This window comes from Helianthus annuus, chromosome 11 (genome assembly GCF_002127325.2).
Source record: "Helianthus annuus cultivar XRQ/B chromosome 11, HanXRQr2.0-SUNRISE, whole genome shotgun sequence".
NCBI classification, from domain to species: domain Eukaryota; kingdom Viridiplantae; phylum Streptophyta; class Magnoliopsida; order Asterales; family Asteraceae; genus Helianthus; species Helianthus annuus.
The window spans coordinates 101,313,537-101,327,855 of record NC_035443.2 but is presented as its reverse complement, the minus strand read 5'-3'; the positions used below and the strand labels follow the sequence as shown (position 1 = coordinate 101,327,855).

The 14,319-nt window shown below is 41.9% G+C and overlaps 3 protein-coding genes across 3 annotated transcripts; 1 reads left to right on the top strand and 2 right to left on the bottom strand.

The window, feature by feature from the left end:
• Positions 1 to 4,334: 4,334 nt before the first annotated feature.
• On the top strand, positions 4,335 to 8,401 carry LOC110919103. Its single transcript, XM_022163381.1, has 3 exons — positions 4,335 to 4,737; positions 4,853 to 5,367; positions 5,660 to 8,401. Exons 1-3 carry the CDS (start codon positions 4,335 to 4,337, stop codon positions 8,399 to 8,401), a joined length of 3,660 nt encoding a protein of 1,219 aa, XP_022019073.1.
• Positions 8,402 to 8,687: 286 nt separating this feature from the next.
• On the bottom strand, positions 8,688 to 9,230 carry LOC110919104. Its single transcript, XM_022163382.1, has one exon. The coding sequence runs from the start codon at positions 9,228 to 9,230 to the stop codon at positions 8,688 to 8,690; it is 543 nt and encodes a 180-aa protein (XP_022019074.1).
• A 3,658-nt stretch (positions 9,231 to 12,888) lies between these two features.
• Positions 12,889 to 13,413, bottom strand: LOC110919105. Its single transcript, XM_022163383.1, has one exon. The coding sequence runs from the start codon at positions 13,411 to 13,413 to the stop codon at positions 12,889 to 12,891; it is 525 nt and encodes a 174-aa protein (XP_022019075.1).
• Between the last annotated feature and the right edge of the window lie 906 nt (positions 13,414 to 14,319).

Sequence of the window (14,319 nt, the reverse complement as noted above, 5' to 3'; positions counted from 1 at the left end):
CGAACCATATTGGCTGCACCATCACTACTTAGCGTATTAACACAAATGCCATCCAAGTCAATAGCTGCAACCCGATCCTCGGTACCCAAGAATTTAGCGTAATGAGCAACCAAAGCGTCCATAATACATTCCCCATCATACCGAGTCCCATTAACATCCTTAATAGTGTGAATTTTATTTCTAGCGTTCCTGCATTTAACACTATTATGGAAAAACTTAGTGTTTGAGTCACCCGCACATAGCCACTCCACTTTAGCTTTTTGCTTAAGAAAGCATTCTTCATCATAAGCTGCAGTCTAAAACTCTTTAAGACATTGAGCTTCCATGTTACGAAGATTGGCATCTAACGGATTGTTATTAATCCGCATCTGAATATCATCAAGCTGCTTCCTCAAATCAGCGACTTTATCGTGCAAATTCCCCTGATTGAACAAAATCTTACGCAAATACGGCTTCAGATTCCTAAGCTTCTGGGTTACCGCAAACATATTGTAACCATCCACCCGCTTAGCCCATTCCTTTTCAACGCATAACCTGAATTCCGGCTTGGAGGTTATAAAGTTAGCAAACTTAAATGGTTTCGGCCGAACCTTGGCTGACGGAGCTATCTTAAGTATGCATGGGGTATGGTCAGAAATCCGAAACGGGTGATATAAGACATATGCATCCTTAAACATTTCCAAGAACTTCATATTACCCATCACACGGTCAATCTTTTTAAGCAGCCCAACACCATTCCCACCACCATTCGATGGTTTCTGGTTCCATGTGTAGTGTAATCCATGACCCTTAATATCCATTAACTCCGCATACTGAACACAGTCATTAAATTCTCTCATACCAATTGATGGAGTGGAGGGACCATTCAATGAATCCTCTATATGTAACGCGGAGTTAAAATCGCCCATAACGACCCATGGCTTGTTATAACAAAAACCCTTATGTTTACATAGATTATCCCACAACGTTCTTCTCTCCTGATACTTATTCTTAGCATAAACAAACGAAACAAACACAGAATGATTATCAGCTTTAGAGAAGACCTGAGCATGGATGACTTGGTCCGATTGGGCCAAGATCATAATATCAACCACATCGGCATTCCAACCCAAAATAATTCTCGTCCCTCGATCACATAATCCTCCATTCGATGTCCAATTCCAAGACCGGAAAACATTTTTACACACCTTAGCAAGCTTAGAAATATCCACATGAGATTCAAGAAGAGCACAAACAGATAGTTTATTTTCAGACACTAAAAGCCGAACCTCACTTTGTTTCAGGGGTCGGTTCAAACCCCTTATGTTCCATGCAGCCATACTATCCATTAACACCATTGTGACCGGGAGTGCTTGCCCCCTCAGATTGTTTTTGCCGCTCACATCGCATAAATTCAGCCATTTCAGTAGGGACCTTTTCCACCACCTCATCATCCATTCGAGGATCTTTCCCATTATTATCTACTCTACCCGATTTCCCATCACCAACTTTTCTCGTGCCACAGACATCCACGTCCCCATCATCCATATGCAAAGCATCAAAAGGGTTATGAGTATGTACCTTACCATTCTTAGCAACATTCTCCGTATCCGGTTTCGTGCCTGACGTACTCGGCCCATACTTGTTCACTTTAGGACGATAAACAAACTTCTGTTTTGGCTTTTGCTTTTTGTGCATCATTCCCCCACGAGCCACCTTTCTCTTGTCCACAGTGAAGCCATCCTCATCAATAACCACTTGTTTCTCTTTATTTTGGACGTTCTTGGCACATGTCTGGTCATTATGGCCAAAAATACAACAAATCGAACAACGTTGCGGTTGCCATTCATATTCAATTTTCACCTTTTCAGTAATGTACCCATCTTCATCAAGCTTCGGAATGGCTACTACAATATGATCTTTCAGTTCCTGATCCGCATCTATCTCGATTAATGCCCGAGCAAAACTGCTCCTCCCCCAACTATCCGCACACATATCAGCCGTGTATCCATCTAGTCTCTTCGGGTTACCTATCTTGGATGCTAAAAGACTCAAGCCATCATCTGTGTAGACAGAAATAGGGACATTAAACATTTTAACCCACACCGGGACAGTTTTGATACCCTCCTTCCTCAAACTAACAGACGGCGACCATACATTCAAGAATAAAGGAACCTTCCTGATTAACCATGGGCCCCCCTCCAGCACTTTGGCCATACCCTCCTTCGAATCAAACTTAAAGAAGAAGAAACCATTGGAATTCATCATAAGTTTAGAGTAACCATATTTTGACCATACATTCTTCGCGTAGTACTCCACCACAGGACAAGGGAGACGATTACCTAAAAAATATCCATATAGAACATTATCAAACTTTTCCTGAACCTTCCGAACGACTTCTCTAGGAATTACCACATCCGCATCCTTAACAGTCTCCACCGAATCCATCTTTCGGAATTTTACTTCTCTTTTCAGCACATCATTCATCTTGACCTTATCAGCATATGAGACATTCGTAGTGTTCATCATTTGATCAGTTGTCCTATCTTCAACTCCATTAATATTCTCCATTTGAACCGGCACGGTAATCTTTTCCAGTTCATCAATAATATTTATTGGATTTTGCTCTTTCTGGACTGTACCTCGTCTCGGCAGAAGAGGGTTTCCATCAATTTTCAGAGACCTGATTTCAATACCCCTTCCAGATGTATGCATGTTACCTCGCACCTCTTGTGCATTTATCGGCTTTGTACTGCTCTTGCTAATAAAAACATCCCCATGCAATCTTTCTGAAAACGACCGAAAACCTAAATCCCCTAACCCTTGTTCATTAATGTCAGGCGGTTCAGAATTCATTGTCACAAAAAACCTAATACCATGCAGACGTAACAATGGCTAAAAGTAAACCCTAGTTTAGCCGACAAGGAACAAACAGCTCAGCAAATCAGTTCGTTTCTTTTTCTTTACTGCTAGGGTTTCAGTCGTTCTTGATCGTAGGGGTTTTAGCCTTCGTTTGCTTGTCCGTATTGCATGCTAGGGTTTTCTTGGAATGGAGAGGAATCGGGATAAGGGGTTGGATGACCTAGGGTTCCAATCGTTTTCTGAAAAGATGCATGGTGATGTTTTTATTACTTCAAAGGGTTCAAAGCCGTTGAATATGCAGGATTTACGTGATAAACCTTCATTATTCAGCAAACCACTGAATATTGATGGTTACCCATTGTTGGCTCGGCGTGGTGTTACTCAGCAAGAACAGAAAGTCATCAATGTTATTGATGAATTGGAGAAAGTGACAGTTCAGGTTCCTCTAGTGATATCTACTAATGGTAGTAACGATGGGCAGAATCAGGAGTGTTCTCAACCTGATCAAAATCCTGAGGAGGGAGAGAATGTCAAGGGTTTCCGAGGCTCATATGCGGATAGAGTGAAGATCAATAAGTCAGTTAAGCGAGAGGTAAACTTCAGGTTGCTTGAATCGGTAGAGAGTGTGGAGGAGGCAGACGTTGTTATCCCTAAGGAAGCAGTACGTCAGGTACAAAAGAAGTTTGAAAATGTTCTTTACGGTTACTTTCTAGGGGATAGATTGCCTTTTCCCGTTGTTGATTACTATGTCAAGAATGTATGGGCAAAGTATGGGTTCGTTAAGCTTATGATGAATTCAGACGGTTTTTTCTTTTTCAAATTTGATTCCAAGGAGGGTATGCTTAAGGTTCTTGAGAATGGCCCATGGCTGATTAGAAAAGTGCCATTATTTCTGAACGTATGGAGTCCGACTGTAAGTTTAAAGAAGGAAGGTATTAAGTCGGTTCCAGTATGGATCAGGTTACACAATGTTCCTTTGGCCGTGTACACAGATGATGGTTTGAGTTTGTTAGCCTCTAAGGTGGGGATCCCGAAAAGGTTAGATAGTTATACGGCGGATATGTGCATCGAGAATTGGGGTAGAACTAGTTATGCACGTGCAATGGTTGAGATAAATGCTGATAAGGAGCTTAAATCTCATGTAGTGGTTGCTATCCCTAAAATGGATGAAGAAGGATTCGTGATGGAAAGAGTTAGAGTTGAATATGAATGGAAACCTCACCGTTGTGAAACTTGTTGTTTGTTTGGCCATACTATGTCCTCATGCCCAAGGGCTGCTAAGGAAAAAGCTAAGCAGGTTATAATTGATGATGAGGGTAGATCATGATGTTTAGTAGGCTAGGTTACGGGGTGTCATAGTTGTTTTGTTTTGATTGGCTAACATATATGGGGCATGTCCTGTATATGAACTAGTGTGGAACTCATCCTCACTACTTGTACTTATTTGGGATTGTTTTAATAGATTCACCGGGGTAACCCTTTACCCAAAAAAAATGGATAAAAGAAAGACTGCCAAACATGGCTTACCACAAAAGAAACCAAAGCCGAAGTTTGTTTACAAACCTAAGCAAAGCACGGCTGGTGCTAGTACTTCGGGAACAAAAAACCAAGGGGACGTAAAAGAAGCTGAACCGGTAGTGAGTTTACATAACAAATACGATATGCTAGGAGAGGGTGGGTCCAATTCAGGTAATCTAAATGGCCAGAGCTCTTCAGAGCTGGGAAACAATGCAGTGGATGGAAGAAGTAAAGAGGATAAGAATCCAAATAATCAGAAGTCGAACTTGGAGGGGGATGAAGAATTAATAGACCCATGTCAGCCGGAAATTTCATCCTTCATGTCAGCAAACAAGAAGAAGGGCAATTCTGAGGGGGCAAGCACTCCCGGTGATACGGGTTTTTATGGATAGTATTGCAGCATGGAATATAAGGGGCTTGAACCGGCCCCTGAAACAAAGAGAGGTTCAGCAAGTAGTGAAAGATAATCGGTTGAGTGTTTGTGCCATTCTAGAATCTCATGTGGAGGTGTCAAAGCTTTCTAAGGTTTGCAATAGAGTTTTCAGACAATGGGAGTGGACTTCAAATGGTGGTGTTTGTAATAGAGGTACTAGAATCATAATAGGTTGGAACAGTGATTTGGTGGATCTTATGGTTCTGGCCCAAACGGATCAAGTCGTGCATGTCAAACTCAAGTCAATAGCTCTGGACACTCGTGTGTTTGTGTCTTTTGTTTATGCGAAGAATACTTATCAGGAGCGTAGGGATTTATGGCGTGATTTGATGATGCATAAGTTGGTTGTTAATAACCAGCCGTGGATTGTCCTAGGGGACTTTAATTCGGCCCTCTACTTGGATGATGTTTTACATGGCTCGTCTAATCCGACTATAGGGATGAGGGATTTCTTCGAGTGTGTTCAACAGACGGAGCTTCTTGATATCCCCGGGCATGGGCTTCACTTTACGTGGAACCAAAAGCCAAGGGAAGGGATCGGTATCCTTAAGAAGATAGATCGGGTTATGGGGAATGTTAGTTTCTTGGATGTGTTGCTCATGTGCTCTATCACCCTTATAGGGTGTCGAACCATACGCCGTGTATTCTCAAGCTGGATCAAGTTTGCCGTCCTAAGCCCAAGCCGTTTAAATTCGCAAATTTTATAGCCAACAAAGAGGAGTTCAAAGCTTGTGTTGTTTCCGAATGGAGTAGAAGTATAGAGGGCATCCCGATGCTTTCTGTGGTAAAAAAGCTTCGGAATCTTAAATCCCCGTTAAGGAAACTGCTTCATGATCAAGGTAATTTACATAAGAGTTGAGATTGCAGCTGGATGATATCCACCGTCAAATTGATCTTAAGCCGTTTGACGTTTCGCTTCGGGACAATGAAACTGAACTTATAAAAAAGTTCCATATTGCTTCTTATGATGAGGAATCTTTTTTAAAACAAAAGGCTAAGCTGGAATGGCTAAGTGCGGGAGATGGCAATACATCTTTCTTTCACAATTTTGTTAAAAGTAGGAACGCCAGGAATAAAATCCACTTGATTCGAGATGCTAATGGTATCCAGCATGAAGGAGTGGATGTTGAGAAAGCATTAGTTGATCACTATGCTAATTTCTTGGGTATTGAAGCTGAAGTGGAAGAGTTAAACATGGACGGCCTCTTTGTGAACACCGTTAATCCGGAACTCGCTGATCACATGATTCGGCCAGTGACTCGTGAGGAAGTCAAGGCGGCTATGTTCAGTATTGCTGATAACAAGGCCCCGGGTCCTGATGGATATACTTCGGTGTTTTTTAAGAAAGCTTGGGATGTAGTTGGTGATGAAGTTTCGACTGCAATTCTTCAATTTTTTGAGAATGGTAAACTGCTTCAGCAGGTAAACCATACAATAATTGCCTTGATTCCCAAAGTCTCTACTCCCGCTTCGGTTTTGGAGTATAGACCGATATCTTGTTGCAATGTCATTCTTAAATGCATAAGTAAGATCTTGTCGGAGAGAATTAAAGGTAGTTTGGGTAGCTTGGTTGACATCAGCCAATCGGCTTTTATTCCGGGCAGGAAAATCTCGGATAATATCCTTCTTACGCAGGAGCTTATGCACAACTATCATTTACATAAGGGGAAGCCGAGGTGTGCCTTTAAAATTGATATCCAGAAAGCATACGACACTGTCAGCTGGAAGTTTCTTAAATCTATCCTAACCAGGTTTGGATTCCCTCCTAAAATGGTGGGATGGATTATGACGTGTGTCTCTACCGTGTCGTTTTCTCTTTGCATTAATGGGAATCTTTGTGGTTACTTCAAAGGGAGGAGGGGGCTTAGACAGGGTGATCCTATATCCCCCTATCTATTTACTTTAGTCATGGAGGTTCTTTCTTTATTATTACATAAGGCAGCCGATGATCATCCTGCTTTTTGGTACCATGATAAGTGTAAGCTTCAGAAGATTATTAATGTGTCCTTCGCTGATGACTTGTTCATTTTTGCTAATCCGGATTTGGTGTCCATTCGTATTATGAGGGATGCGTTGGAGTTGTTCACGAGAACTTCGGGTCTTAACCCGAATTTAGCTAAAAGCACGGTTTTTTTCAGCAATGTTTCGGCTCAGATGAAGCAAGCGATTTGCTCCTTTCTTCCGTTTCAAGAGGGAGAGCTCCCTGTTAAGTACTTGGGAGTTCCGCTGATTTCAACCAAGCTTTCCTCGAAGGACTGCAAAATTCTAGTGGATCGAGTTGACAAGAAAATTGATCATTGGTTAAACAAGTCTCTTTCTTTTGCAGGAAGGCTCCAACTTATTAATTCGGTTATTTCGGCTATGCATGTATACTGGGCATCTGTTTTTATGCTTCCGGTCCGTATAGTTACAGACATTGAAAAGCGTATGCGTAATTTTCTTTGGAGTGGTGGAGTGGCTAAGGGTTCTACTCCGAAAGTTGCTTGGAAGAATGTTTGCCTTCCAAAATCCAAAGGCGGCCTGGGTATTAGAAGAATTCATGACTCGAATAAAGCGCTTCTTACTAGTCACGTGTGGAGTATTCTTACTAAGCGGGATTCTCTCTGGGTAAGATGGGTTCATTCGTACAGGATCAAAGGGAGAAACTTTTGGGAGCTTCCTTTTCGTGGTAGTATGACATGGGGGTGGAGAAAAATGTTGTCTATCCGGTCCTTTATTCGTCCGTTCATTTGGTTCTTGATTCGTGATGGTACGGAGGCTAATGCTTGGAATGACAACTGGTGTGCTTATAGCCCTTTGCGGGATTTCATTACCCCTAGACGAATTCATGGGGCGGGGTTTAGCATGCGATCTTCAGTGTCAGATCTCATTGATACTCATAATGGGTGGAAGTGGCCGATTGCTTGGTTTGACCTTTATCCAGTTTTGATTAATTTAATGCCTCCGAATATTGTTCATAATGTTCCTGATAAACTCGTGTGGAAGAATAGGCAGGGCAACGTCTCAGAATTCAGTGCTAGTGAGGCTTGGGAGAGCATTCGGGTGCGCGGTGAGGAGGTGGATTGGGTTAACTTGGTTTGGTACGGTCAGAGTATTCCGAGACATTCTTTCCACTTGTGGCTTGTTATTAAGAATAAGCTAAAAACCCAGGATCAAATGGGAGTTTGGGATGCAGGAAGTGCAACTAATTTAAATCTTATGTGGTGCCCTCTATGCAATCAGGGTAAGGATTCTCGGGACCATTTATTTTTTCGATGCTCCTATGCTTTGCAAGTGTGGAATCGGGTGAAGGAAATGGCTTATATGGATTCGGTTGATGAAAATTGGGATTCCATTATTGCTTGGCTTTCTCAACATGCTATTAATAATTCAGCGAAAAGCATTGTCAGTAAGTTGGTGGTTGCGGCTTCGTCTTATTTCATATGGCAAGAAAGAAACAACAGGCTGTTTTCTAGAACTCAGCGAAATGCAACAGTGATCGCAAACATTGTTCTTCATACAGTTCGCCTAAAGCTGATGACTTTCAAGGCTGGGAAAGGTATGAAACACCCGCTGATGCTAGAAAGATGGAAGTTCCAAGTGAAGGCGCTAAGTATTGATCCGGGCTAGAGTTTTTTGAGCTAGCGTTTGTTTAGTTGCCAATGTTTGGCTTCGGGCTGTTTTGTGTTTAGGTGGTGTGTTTGTTTTGGTTTTTGTAGGTTGGTTGTTTTGTTTGTGGTTGTTTGGTTGTGCTAGTCTTGGTATGCCAAGTCTAGCTCTTGTGTGCTACTTTTGGTACACTTGCGTGATTCTTTATTCTTTTTAATAAAATTCACCGGGGTAACCCTTTACCCAAAAAAAAAGCACACTAGACTAGACACATTTGTCAGTCAAACACAATATAAAGAACAAGACTTTAGCCACAATCGTCGTCTTCAACCACAAGCCCACGCGGAAGACTCCATTCTTGTAAAATACTATCCACTTGATTAGTTCTTTTAAACCACATCGTCTGAAGCTTCATCCTTACGGTAGCTAAAATAATTTCCGTAAGCCGATCAGCACTTCTTTTCTTTGGAGAAAACAATCGAGCATTCCTTTCCTGCCATACGAAGTATCCCGCTGCACTCACTACCAACTTGCCAATCACATGCTTAGCGTTCTTCGATCCCCGGAGTTGCACTAGATGATTATAGATGCTTTCCCAAGAATTAGTTACTTCATTTAAACCCGCTATTTCCTTAACACCCGTCCATACCCGAGTACTGTACGAGCACTCAAAGAATAAATGCTCGTGGGAATCCGGCCCCGAAGTACACAGAGAACAGCACATCAAGTTGAAGTTCATATTACCCGAAGAGAACCACCTAGCCATAATATCTTGCGTCTTCAATTTCTTCTTAACCAATAGCCACATGAAAAACGAATGGCGCGGAACAGATTGCGAAAACCAAACCATATCCGACCATGGGACTTCATCCTGAGCGGTCCGAATATCATTCCACACACTCGAAGCACAATAGTCCAACTCCTTCCCTGATGAAGCAACACTTTCTTCTTTCTAAGTCCAGAGCTCCAACCACTACTTCGTGCGTGAAGCAACACTGGACTGGGGGGACTTGAAGGGGTATGGTCCCAAAAAACCGCGCAGACCATTTTCAGATCGCGCGCTGGACCATACTCCTTACTCAAAAAGCTGATCAATCTTTAGACCCGCGCGGGCTGCTCAGACAAAGCCTGACCTCGCGCGAGGTCCAAACAAGAGATGACATCAGTTTCCACACTTAGTGTTCTGAATAAGAGCCTCAGCCCCTACAACCCTGCGCGGGCTAATTACGTGCTCAGCAAGGGTCGCGCAAGAGTTAGGGCGCAAGGCCACTTCAGAGAGTACAAAAGGTACAAGTGGCAGAAGAAAAAGCCAATCAGCATCCTCCAAGCTGTGCTCTATCGTGCTCCACGATTGTCTGACGTGCAGGAGAAAGAGAGTACACAAGGACGCCTACGTGGCACCAATCAGGGGGCGGCGACACCTGCCCCATGATCTCCACTTACCTGCTGATGGCAAAGGGACAAGAAGGCCGACAACTGGGACACGTGGCTCCAATCATACCGGAGATCTTCTAGAAGACACTAACGGTCGATACCGGTGAGACAAGGAGGATATTCCCTGTTTGTCGCCTTCCGGCCCATCAGCCCATCTCTTCTTACTCCTCTCCGGCTATAAAATAGAGACCTCCATGCACAGGTTAAAAATTCCATTCCCTCTACTCTCACTCTTAACACACTTATTTCCTCAAAGCAGTTACTTATTCTCACGCCGGAGTCTGGTTAAGTGGGAAACCCTCATATTCCCCTCGTGACCTAGTTACAAGCTGGGCCAGGCCCACATGCACAAATAATAACCAAACAGGCCCAAAACATCTAATTAGCCCACATGGCTTATTCCATTACCATCTAACCCACTATAAGGCTAAGCCCAATAGCCTATATTTGTGTTTGATAAAGATAGGCGTAAACCTACACCATTATAGGGCCTTACAATATCCCCCTAGGTTTATGCTGTCTTTATCAAACTGTTGTCTTCGTTATGTTTCTGCGGGAAGATATTTCATGTCTTTATTCTGAAATTTGGGCTCTTTGTTCTTCTTATCACGATCAGCTTTGCTTGAAAATTTTGTTGAAAAGAATGCAAGAGAAGGATTCTTATCAACTCTTTTCTTTGTCAGTGTCTTCTCTTTCAAGCAGTTTCACAGGTACTTCTTCAAATGTACTATCACTATCAGATGATGACACGTATCTGGTTCCTCTGACTCAGGTACATCTTGCAATTGTGATGCTTCAAGCTTTGTCAGCAACCAGCAACATATCAACCTTCAACAACCCCTGTTTCTTGATCTGAATTTTAAATTCTGCACATACTCAGAAATTCATAAGCAAACATTTCTAATCAACAGAGGGAAATACCACATGAACACTCGGTACATCCAAGTATTTATACTCGGATTTCACAATTCAAATTTCATTCAATTTATGATAATCAGCCAAATCTTCAAGAGCGGTTATTATTATTATTTTTTTAATCAAACAAAAAACACTCTTGTGACAACTGTGCTCTGTAATCGATGTACGATATAAAACAATGTTGATTATTAATAAAACAATGTGCTTTGGTGTGATTATATGTGTTTTGGTGTTATTTTGTGTGTATTTGTGTTTGGTGATTTTACAATTCGATTCGATTCCAATTTCAAGCTCTAAATCGCTTTCTGAAAAGGTTATACGCGCACTAATGCGTAAATATAACCAGTTTAATGCAACAAACACTCCGGAATAGTGAAATAGGCTTAACATACCTTAAATAACCTCCACATAACTTAGAAATAAGTTTTGGATGGTTTGGTGTGTTGAAATCAACTTTGTTCGATCGCAGGGACTATTTGTGTCAAACTGCGAAACTATACCGAATTGTATAGTAACGAACACTCCGGAACTTGATCATAAGTTAAACATACCCTAAATAACCTTTACATAGCTTGGAAATAGGCTTTGAGGGGTTCAGTATGCTAAAATAAACTTTATTGATCAATAGGGACTAAAAGCGTCAAAAAGTGCACAAGTTTGCATTTTCGCGCATATCTTACGTTCTGAATATATCCGGACATCCAAAAATTTATGTAAGCATTAAAATATTTTATTTTAGTGTTTGGCATGATAAAATTCCATTCGTCGCTTAATTTGGATCGTTTTTGAGTTCGTTACGACTCCCATCGTAATTAACCGAACAACGCAATCGTACGACCAAACGAGCCGACATCCGTGATATTTTTGAGCACATTTTAAGTTCCCGATACTTTAACTTCATTTTAGAGCCTTAAAATGGGGTTAACGGGGTTTAAACGTGCCAAAAATGCTTAAAAATCAAGTTTGGGGCTGCAGGGGCCTGTTCTGCCAATTGCTGAAAGTTGTTGCCAGCACCAGAGGTCCTTACGGACCGTAAGGGACCTCATACGGTCCGTAAAGCCTCCCCAGATCAGCAGAATGTTGCAAACAGCTTGATCCAGCTGTTCCTTATACTTGCACCTGGTTTTTTTTGCATTCTATGGGCAAACTTTGATGGTTTTCATGTTCCCATTATATTCTAATACCTTGGGCCCAAGTGTAAGGTTGAGATTCAAGCTCGATTTACGAGGAACGATCCTAACGGTTGTGGATTTCCTATAAATACCCCCCACCCTTCACTCATTTCCCTCACATTTGAATCTGATTCTACACTCTCTAAGTGGAAGTTTGTGTTTCCTACCTGAGAGTGAATCGGGTTCGAATCTTGCGGGGACCTTCTGTAAGTATTCTTTCGCGTTTTTCGTTCGTTTCTATCGTTAAAGTCAAACTGTGTTTGACTTTCTGCTTTGACCTGTTTATGGTCAACACAAAGTTCGTTTGAACTTCGTAACGTGAGCGTAATCACGATGGTTATAGTCCCTAGTGACTATACCTACTGATTACCACGTTATCTAGGCTCAGTGGCGAGTTGTAGTTTCGGCCAAAATGCATTTTCTCGCGTATTTTGTAACCAAACTACTCTAGGATGTCAAAACCGTTTGTTTTGATATCAAAACCTGTTTTCTAACTTAACTAAACATGTTTCGACATGTTTAGCTCGTCACTTTTAGATTAGTGCTTGTGTAGAGTCGTAAGTCAAGCGGACTAAACACCCGCTTAGACTTTCGAACACGACCCGTTTGGTCGATCATTAGGATCCGACCAAACATGTTTAGTGACCATAGTAGCATAGGGAATAACCTTCCGAGGTTATACCTTATGGTCACTTAGGTTTGATTAGTCGCATGATAGGTAATTTATATGCCTTTGTTAAATTACCAAAATACCCTTTTCATACATAATTGGTAATTTTTTTTTTTTTGGGTAAAGGGTTACCCCGGTGAATATTATAAAGAATCAAAAAACAGGGTGTGGCAAAAGTTGACACACACTACTAGACTTGACAGGCCAAGCCTAGGCACACAAAATGAACAACCCGACACACAGCCAACAATAAACAAAACAATCCGAAAAAACACAGCTAACTAGACGCAAAAACTAGAAATCTAGACTCAAAATCAGCCCGGTTCGTCTTCCATCAGTCTCCATGCTTCCAAAAGCTTCCCATGGTTAGCGTCTCTTCCGATCTTGAATCCCATAATACGTAGCCGAACCATATCAAGGACAACTTGAGCCACCGTGTCTTCGTTTCTTTGTACATTTGAAAACAGACGGTTATTCCTCTCCTGCCATATGAAATATGCAGAAGCCGCAACAACCAGCTTACAAACAATGTGTTCCAGCTTCTTAGAAGCAGAATTCTGCTCAATCCACACCAGAATTGAGTTCCACGTATCATTAACATTCCCCATATCAATCCTTCTGTTAACAATGTTCCACACCTTAGCCGCATAAGTGCATTGAAAGAATAAGTGATCTCTAGAATCTCGACCATAGTTACAAAGGGGACAGCACATGAGACGAAGATTTGTCTCACTCCCCGCTTCCCAAACCGCCAACCTATCCTGAGTCTTTAGCTTGTTCTTTAACACCAACCAAAGATGAAACGAGTGCCTTGGAATGCATTGGCCATACCAAACCATATGCTCCCAAGCCACCTTGTTATCCCTAACCCGAAGGTTATTCCAAGCTTCCCACGAGCTAAAATGCACAACTTTTCCCTCCACATTTTTCTATACCAGCCATGCTTGAGGCCATCTCCAATTACCATCCGCATCTATAAGCTCCGCAACAGTTGTCTGCAAGTTAAACCCCGCTTGAGCTATTCTCCTAGGAGTAATAAAATTGCGAATCGGACTACACGAGCACCAGTTGTCACTCCACGCATTTGTTTGGGCACCACTACCAATCAACGTCCATACATAAGGTCTAACCAACGGACAAATAGATAAAATTTTTCGCCAGCTCCAAGTCAAACTCCCACGGCCTTGAAACTCCCAAAAATTTTTGCCTTTCAACTTGTAAGAATGGATCCATTTAACCCAAAGAGATTCACGATTGGTTATGATACTCAAGACTATCTACGGCACGTTGATGTAGAGTTTCCCTACTCCTGCTCCTACTCGTGCTCCAAAAACGACTACTAACAACACCCAACGGGGTATCGTATATGCGGGATTCTCAATACTAGAGCATTCCCGTTAAAATTTTGGTGTTACATAATTGGTAATTAAGCATATGTAACCTAAACTTTTGACACGTAACTGATTATGTAACATAATTAAACATGTATGGGCATATAATACTTGTCATAGGACTAGTTAGACGTCTCGAACGCGCATTGTGCGCACGACGCGTTAAAGTAGCGTAAGCTACCTTAATGGGTCACGATGGGTCGAAAGCACTTAGGTTAGGTTCCGATTTAGGATGTAGGCTTTGTTAAACCATATCACATGAGTTCCAACACTCATTTGGTTTACAAGACCTCATTCTGTCCGATCTTCCGATTTAGGCGTCTATTGTTTGACTAGTGGTTCGTTTACTAGGAG